The 8,956-nt window shown below is 38.9% G+C and overlaps 1 protein-coding gene across 1 annotated transcript; it reads left to right on the forward strand.

Moving 5' to 3' along the window:
* The first annotated feature begins 771 nt into the window (after positions 1-771).
* On the forward strand, positions 772-1,623 carry LOC133036119 (uncharacterized). The gene has a single exon (XM_061112611.1). The coding sequence runs from the start codon at positions 772-774 to the stop codon at positions 1,621-1,623; it is 852 nt and encodes a 283-aa protein (XP_060968594.1).
* The last annotated feature ends 7,333 nt before the right edge of the window (positions 1,624-8,956 follow it).

Consider the following 8,956-nt stretch of genomic DNA (forward strand, 5'->3'; position numbering starts at 1 on the left):
CCAATGGCGGCGCCTGGGTCCTCCTCGTAGTCTTGTACCATCCGATTTTGAAGTTTGTACAAAATTCAAACCTATTGTGTGGACAAGGGAAGACATAGAGGAAAAAAATGTTTATACAACTTCTTTTCGGTACACATTCGGGGAAATATATGTTGGCAAGCCGTATACAAATAAGATCTGAATTGAAAAATGTGGTTGGAAGGTTTGCATTGAAAATGAATTTTGAGTTCATGGTGAAGAAGTCCGGGACCGATGTTTTTTATGCAACTTGCCGGGGTTCAGATTGCAAATGGAGAGTGAGGGGGAGGAAGAGGGCACGTTGTGACATGTTTGAGGTTACTGTATTCCACAACGAACACACATGTAGCCTGGATTCTAGACATGCTGATAACCGTCAAGCAGCACCGTGGGTTGTTGGCCACCTCATTAAGAACAAGTTCAAATCAGATGGAACTAAGTACAAAGCTAAAGACATACAAAGGGATATGTTTCAGGAGTATGGGATCAAGATGAGCTATGAGAAGGCTTGGAGGTGCCGAGAGAAGGGACTTTTGTATTCTAGGGGTACGCCGACGGCGGCTTATAGTCGGTTACACAGTTACTTTTACGTGCCGGAACGAAGAATCCGGGTACTATTACGGACATTATCACGGAGGATAACGGGTTCAAGTACCGTTTCGGTCACTTTGGCGTTGTAGGAGGGGATTTAAGTTTTGTCGTCCTGTGATTAGTATCGACGGCACGTTCTTGAAGACAAGGTTTGGGGGCACAATGCTAGTTGCTGTAGCGTACGATGCAAATAACCAACTGTTTCCGATTGCCTTTGCAATTGTTGACAGCGAGAATCATGACTCTTGGAAGTATTTCTTGCAGAAGTTAAAGGAAGCGATTGGGGAGGTTGAAAACTTAGTGTTTGTATCGGATAGGCATCAAAGCATTGAACATGCTGTCGAGGTTATTTTCCCCGAAGCATGCCATTGTGCATGCTACAAACATATTTCTATGAATGTCACCCACAAGTTCAAGACTGATGTGTGTAACACGCAAATATGGTTGGCCGCTTACGCATGGTCGAAGAGGGAATGTGATAGACATTTGCAGGTGCTCCGACGGATGGATCCTCCCATCGCCGCTTATGTTGACAATATAGGATTAGAAAAATGGGCTCGTCCTTATTGTCTAGGAGACAGGTACAACATCATGACAAACAACGCTGCAGAAAGCCTTAACAACGTGACTGAAGAATTCCGGGCATATCCAATAACTACTCTAGTTGAGTTCATAAGGTTCACACTACAAAATTGGTTTGCTAACCGTCTTGAGAAGGCAAGTAAGTGTGTTACCCCTTTGGCAACTCATTTTGAGGAAGATTTGATAAAGCAACACGAGGATGGTAGACGTAGAAGTGTCCTACGTAACGGTGCACAATTGTTTAATGTTGGAAGAGGTGCTGACGGTTCTGACTTTGAAAAAGGCGGAGATGTGAACTTAGTTGAGAGAACATGCACTTGCGGCATGTTCCAATTGTTGAAAATTCCTTGTCCCCATGCATGTGCGCAGCCGCTTACTCGGAATGTCGGTGTGTACGCTCTGTCATCTCCCTATTACACAAAGGAGACGTGAAAGAATACTTACGATGCAACAATTAATGTTGTGGGCGAGGAGGATGAATGGGTGCTTCGAACACATGCTAACATGAGAATCGGTGTACCGGTGGAGAAGAAACCACGTAGGTCGTCCAAGAAAGAGCAATGCGGGAAGACTACGGACTAACCGATTTCCATCGAACGGTACCAAAGTCAAGGAACCACGCAAATGTTCAAAATGTGGCGCATTGGGACACAACAAAGCTACTTGCAAGGCCAGGGTTTGAGCAGCATTTTCGTTTTTAAATTGCATGCATTATTATTATTATGGTTTATGACATGTTACTTGTATTTTTTTATGTATGACTATGTTTTATGGATATTATTTTCTGTGTACGTGGTCGTTTACTCGCACTATCTCAGATTTTTGATTATAATTGTGCATTTCACGACATTTTGCGATATGTAGCGACACTTTCACGACATGTTTGGAAATTTATTTTATTTTGGACAAGGTCCTGAAAATGCGACTTTCCACGACTACACTAGCGACATGTCGCGATATAGGAAGAACTTTTTTCAATTATGGAAAAATTTAAAACCGCGACTTTCCACGATTACACTAGCGACATGGTGCGATGTAGGAAGAACTTTTATCAATTCGGAAAAAATTAAAAAATAGCGACGTTTCACGATTAAGTTAGCGACATATAGCGACATTAATGCAACTTTTATTTATTCAGTGAAAAGTCGATATTTAGCGACGTTTAACGATTACATTTGCGACTCAAAAGCGACATGTAGGAAGAACTTTTATCAATTCTGGAAAAAATTAAAAAATAGCGACGTTTCACGATTAAGTTAGCGACATATAGCGACATTAATGCAACTTTTATTTATTCAGTGAAAAGTCGATATTTAGCGACGTTTAACGATTACATTTGCGACTCAAAAGCGACATGTAGGAAGAACTTTTATCAATTCTGGAAAAAATTAAAAAATAGCGACGTTTCACGATTAAGTTAGCGACATATAGCGACATTAATGTAACTTTTATTTATTCAGTGAAAAGTCGATATTTAGCGACGTTTAACGATTACATTTGCCACTCAAAGCGAAGTGTAGACTTGCAATATTTGCATAGAGATCCAGGCTTCACCTGTTTACCATTTAAATAACCTAACTTGCAGCGACGGCAGCCTTCGGGGAAGCCTGGTGGTGGAGCCGGCCATACACCTGTTTTGTTAAATTTTTTTTCAAGTTTTAGAAACCTCCACTCGTTCATAAGCCGTTCATGTTCAAAACGTTTCATGTCGTCAAGCACTTTTTGCATTTGAGGCGTAATTTCCCCACAATCAGGCTCCTGCTTGATCTCTTCAGGAGTAAGAATCGGATATTTGCCCTTGTTCCTTCTAGTAGACATTGCTAAGAGAATTATCTTAAGAGGAAAAAAATTAAGAAAATATGTGTAACTTATGAGATAGACAATTGCCTTTTATAGAGAAAACTAGTAGTTGGGAAGGTGGGATAATAAATGTAAAAATTGAATTACACAATTGTACACATGTTTGTCATGCAAAAAGCAATGCAGGAAATTTTCGCGACATGTCGCGACACATAGCGACATGTTAGCGACATAATCAAGTAGTTGGTTAGGCGGGATAATAAATGTCACATTAATTACCATTTAATGTGGAAACGTCTTTTGTAACGACGTTTCGCGACATTCTTGCGACATGTTAACGACATCAACTGAAGAGTCAAAACATGATTGTACTATCGACATTTTAACGACATGTTCGCGGTGCTTTAGCGATATGAAACCAAACACTCTGAAACTTAAAAATTTCGACATTTAACGACATGTTAACGATTATGTAGCGACATGTAAGTAAAGTTTTTAAATTGAACACTTTTCCATATATAAAAACTGTACAGTACTAAAAACAACTATCGTCTATAATACAAAAAATTTACAACCCTTTTAAATTATATTTTACCAAGTTAAGTTCTGATAAAACAAGTCTACACACCACCGATCTCTGAACATTCTCATGCTATCGTCTGTAATGTTGTCCAAGGACCGATTCAGCATGAGGTGTTCGATGTACTCAAGTGCATACACCCCGCAATCACCACTGAAAAATTAACAACAAACACATTTAGAGACTGAACTGCATATAAAGAGTAATGGCAAATGAAATAATAATATACTATATTAACAAATACCTTGTTTTACTTTGGGGAACCACCTCACTTGGCATGCGTCTAGCATGCATTGCTTTCGGTTGGCTACCGTCCCCTAAGTCCACATTCGAATGTTGTTGTTGACACGATCATAATAGCCGGTAGACCTCGGCGGATGTGGAAACAACTCGGTCAAGGTAGCATGATGGCATCAAACCGTGCTTCGGTGGTGCATGATAAATCATTATCGTACACCCGAATCGCCACATATCAATATCTACCTCAACGACAACCCAATGTTGTTGATGATCGAAGTACGGGACGAAGTATATGAAGTTCAAATCCTTCCAACATGGCATGTAACGGCTCTCCATACCCGGATAGTGCGGTTCACCGCATCCGGCCATTCGAACGTACTTCGTCACCGGCATGGCGGCTCCAAATGCCTATGAGGAATTGTGGAAGTGTTGTGTCCGAATCACACTGGCCGAGGGTACAACTCGGAAAATGATGGCGTCTCCTCCTCATCAAGTGTGATATGGCATCTATGTGCTTTGCATAAAAAAAAGAGAAGATTAAGTAATGTCGTAAATAAAGTCGCGAAATGTCGCGAAGATTGTCGTTAAATAAATTTGCCTTATGTCGCGACAATGTCGTGACAATGTCGCGACATGTCGTTAAACAGAACGTGGAAAAAACGCGACCATGTCGCGAGAATGTCGTGACAATGTCGCGAAATGTCGACAAATTCAACAGAAAGAAAAACACTTCTGTGCCAGCAACAATGTCGCGAAAATGTCGCTACATTGTCGCTAACACATCGACAATACAATAAAATGTTGCAAAAAAAATGAAAAATACTAATTAATGATTAAATACTTACCCCATCGTGAAGCCACTCTGACCTAAGATACAGAACTGTGAAGAACTTCACATCGCCAACACCGGTGTGCACATTCCTAGGTCGAGCATTGGGAATGTCTCCAATCAACCACCTCTTGAACGTACGAAGCAATCTACGGTCCGCTGGTCTCTCCGGTCTACGTTCTCTGGAAGAACTCGCCTCTTTTTCTTTTCCGCAGTGTAGTCGTTCAAGTACGTTGGCGGCTTCCTCTTCCTCACAAATGGCACATTTTCTGGGGGTGCAGGTAGAAGTAGGACTTCGTCCTGTGATTGTGTATCCCCAATGGCCGTGATGATTGCGTCCAATGGAGTTGACGGTGCCTCGTTATCATCTGCTTCCCAATCTTCTGGGAAGACATCTTCGTTATCACTCGCCTGTTGTTCCTCATTTTGCGGTGCAGGTGTGGGCTCTGCAGGTGTGGGCGGTCCTTTTACCATAGCCATCAACTCGTCCATCTTAGCCAGTAGAGTCTCCTTCAGATCTTTCTGACTCTCTGTGAAGGACCGCCTCATACTGAGATGGCTATTTACTAACCCCGTCTGTGCCAACATGACGGCTTCTTGCTGGGACTCAAGCTTCTCAGCGGGCCTCAATGCTATCCAACCTCTTTACAAGGTCGGTATCCACGGTTATGCGGTTGGAGCAGAAGGACCTGCTGAAGTAGATGGCTCGTGTACTTCAGGTGCCGGTGGTGGTGGAACTAAATTTGCCTTTGTCACGGCCTCGTTGATGGTCTTCGCTTGAGTTTCAAACACAGACTCTTGTGTACCATCAACGTCCACCGTCTGTTCTACGTCCATCTCAAAGCAAAGAGGGGCTCTACCCTCATTAATACTCTTGAAGTATGCCTCTTCACCGGGCCGGGAAACAAGCACTTCTTCACCACCAACCGAAACAAAAAAGAAAACACGGAATAATTAAAAGCTCGTTAAAAGAAGTCAAAAATTATGATAATTGAAAAAAGAAGCACAATGTCGCTACATGTCGATAACACGTCGCGACATATGTCGCGATAAGCGATACAGCCACTTCTTTTGCGACATCGCATAATGTCGCTAACATATCGCTAACAATGTCGCGAATGTTCATTTTCAATAAATTTAAATAAAATACAGAACAGTAAAGAAACATACCCGACTGTTGAATAACAGTGCAATGTCGGTTGCCTTGACATCTTGTTTCCGCTGGCCCTCCGTGTTTTCCAGCTCAACATTCTGGGGAACTTGGTCCCGTTGCAGTGGGCATACTTCTTCCCCAACTTCTCAATTGCTTCGTATGCCCCGATCGAAAGGCGGTACATAGCCACTAACCGTGTACTTTGCCTCCCGAGCAATCTTCTTCCCTTCTTCTTGTCAACATTATCCTTGTAATGTTGCATATTCTTTCCTAATGTCTCCATCAGCTTACGAAAAGCGCGCTCGCCCCACGGATACTTAAAGAAGAAGTCGAGATCGTTAACAAACTTCAACATCTCAGGCCAAACTTGGACATTGCCCTCCTTTGATACTAATACACCTTCAATGAAAGCGATCAGTCCAAGCTTGTAGGCATCATCTTTATCTTCGCACCTCTCAAGTTGGATCATAAGGGAGTCCAACTGAACAGAACTCTTCCCTTCAAAATAAGTCCGAACTAGATGGTCGTTGGACTTGGCGTGTATTTCCTCCTCCGTAGGGGCACTACCCATAGGTAAGCCAGTAATGAGTCCAAACTCTATCCGTCCGAATCTCATGTCATTTCTCCCTACATGAAACCAAACCTCATCCTCCTTTTCTGTGTCCACTTTCATATTTCGTAAGAGGAGGTCGTGGACCAACGCGCCGAGAGAAAGTTAACTCTCCAGCTTCCCAAAAGTGTCCGAAAGGACTAGCCTTCACTGTCTCAACCAAATCCATCTCAGTAAACTTGGCCTTGATATATCTGAACCTATCTGTACCCCGATAGGTAAGACGTCCCGTGAAATGAGAGGTAATTGGAAGTTTAAGTTCAGGAGCCATCTGCAAAATTGTCAAAAAATTTGTTAGAAGTATGTCGCGAAACATGTCGCTGTATGTCGCTATACATCGCTAAATATAATCCTGATCAAATCGCCAAATACGTCGCTAATATATCGCTAATGAATCGCTAAACACAAAAAAGAGGCTGCAAAACTAGTCCTATGTATAACTGTTATATATCGCTAATATATCGCAAAACATGTCGCCAAACACACATACAAGTCGATAAAAATCATGAAACCTAAGTACTAAATTCAATATCGCTAATTATGTCGCTAGTATGTCGACAACACGTCGTCAAAAGACGTTTAACAGAAAATCCCTAACTTTTTCTAGACGATGTCGCGTTATGTCGTGAACATAGTCGCCCTACGTCGCAAATTTTGCACAAAAACCAGAAAATATACCAAAACAATGAAATTCAAACGAAATCAAACAAATTGAACCTAAACTAACTACATTACTTTAAAATGAAGCACAAACAGAAGAAAAAGTAATGAAACAACAAAAAAGTTTAGAAAAATACCTTTTTTTAAGGTTTTGGATCTGGGTTTCGTTTGGGGGTGTCGCGAATGGGGGTTTCTCGATCTCGTCTGGGGTTTCACGATTTCTTCTTCGAAGAGTTCGCGATGTCGTCTGAGATGGGTTTCGCGATTTCCTCTGGATGCTGGGGTCGGGTGGTGAGGGGGTGGTCCGTGAGTGGGGTGAGGGCTGTCTGGTTTGCGTGAGGGGTGGGTGTCGTGGGTGGTCCGGTGAGTGAGGGGTGGTCCGGTGACTGGGGTATGGGTTGTCTGGTTTGCGTGAGAACGAGAGAGAGAGAGAGAGAGAGAGAGAGAGAGATAGAGAGAAAACTGAGAGTTAGAGGGAGAGTGAAAGTTTGAAATGGGGAGGGTAAAGTTGGGATTATAATTAATTGGAGAGTATTTTTTTAATTTTTTTTTACATAGTATATTAAAACAATATATGCTATATTTAAGCATATATTGTCAAATTTCCCATTATATATAATCTAAGAAGTAGTCTCATCTCGATTAAAACCTAATAATATTCATATTATTCCTTTCAAATAAGATCAAAAAAAAATATATGATAGAAAAAAACTAATTAATATGCATTAAGTGGAGTTCAATATCTTTATAATATCATTTATTATGATCTCTTACTCAGTTTTGAAGAAAAGTCTTTCAAATCATTTGATTACGAACCATGCAGTTATATATGAAATATATAATTAAGCATCATACCTCTCTTATTAATTATAGTTCTTTTAAAGATATGGAAAGCTTATGTGTTTTTCCTATAATACTTTTTTTGGGGGGACTGCTTCGTATAATACTTTATAGCAAATGTATGACAAAATGTTAAAAAATTAAAAACTGTTTAAGAAATTAATGATGTAGCTACTTCTAGCATATTGGTGCCGCCCAATATATTATCACATCACAAATGTGTTATACATTAGAATCCTTTTTTTAAAAATACTCTATTTAAAAATAACCTCTAATTTGTTATAAAAAAAATCAAGTCCAAATTTAGGCCAGTTATAAATAAAAATAACCTCTAAATTGTAATTAGTTTTACATTTTTTAAGTCCTGTATTAACAAAATATACATCTATATAAGAATAATTATATCGTAATAAAATGCATATATTTTGTAAATTTATTTATGTAAAATTAATAATTTTATTCCAAACTATAATGCATGTATAAACTTTACTCTAAAATAATTCTATTATGATATAGTATTATTGATTGTTTATTGTTATTATTGTTACATTGATATTTTTTTATTTTAATTTTTTTTAGTATAACTCTATTTAGTTATAATCTCTCAATTAAAATATAATTTACTTGGTACTAAATGTATTCTTAAATAAAAGCTCTATTGTACTATTATTGGTATATATGTTCAATTTAATAACAATCTCATATATAAAACTTGTAATAACCATTCTTAAAGTGGTGCTTTTTTTAATAACTTCTAAGCATTTATAAGGTATTCTCTATTTTTTTAATTAAATTTTAGCTAAAATAATTAAAAATAAAACAAAATTAGAACTCACTTTTTTTTTTTTTTACTCTCCAACCATACTTTCTACTTTAATTTGTATTAGTACTTTAATAATATTTATAATTTAAAAGTTTTGATTAAAATAATATTAAAAAGTTTAAGAGCTCCCTATATTCATTATTTTTCATAGGAGTTACAACTTTTTGTATAATTACTTTTTTGAAAATTCACTCTCTACTTTAGCTAAAAAGTATATTTGCATAATAACA

This window comes from Cannabis sativa, chromosome 3, assembly GCF_029168945.1.
Source record: "Cannabis sativa cultivar Pink pepper isolate KNU-18-1 chromosome 3, ASM2916894v1, whole genome shotgun sequence".
NCBI lineage: Eukaryota > Viridiplantae > Streptophyta > Magnoliopsida > Rosales > Cannabaceae > Cannabis > Cannabis sativa.

Excerpts from the sequence above, each read along its gene's own strand:
- LOC133036119 (XM_061112611.1), top strand. The coding sequence starts at position 772 with ATGCTAGTTGCTGTAGCGTACGATGCAAATAACCAACTGTTTCCGATT.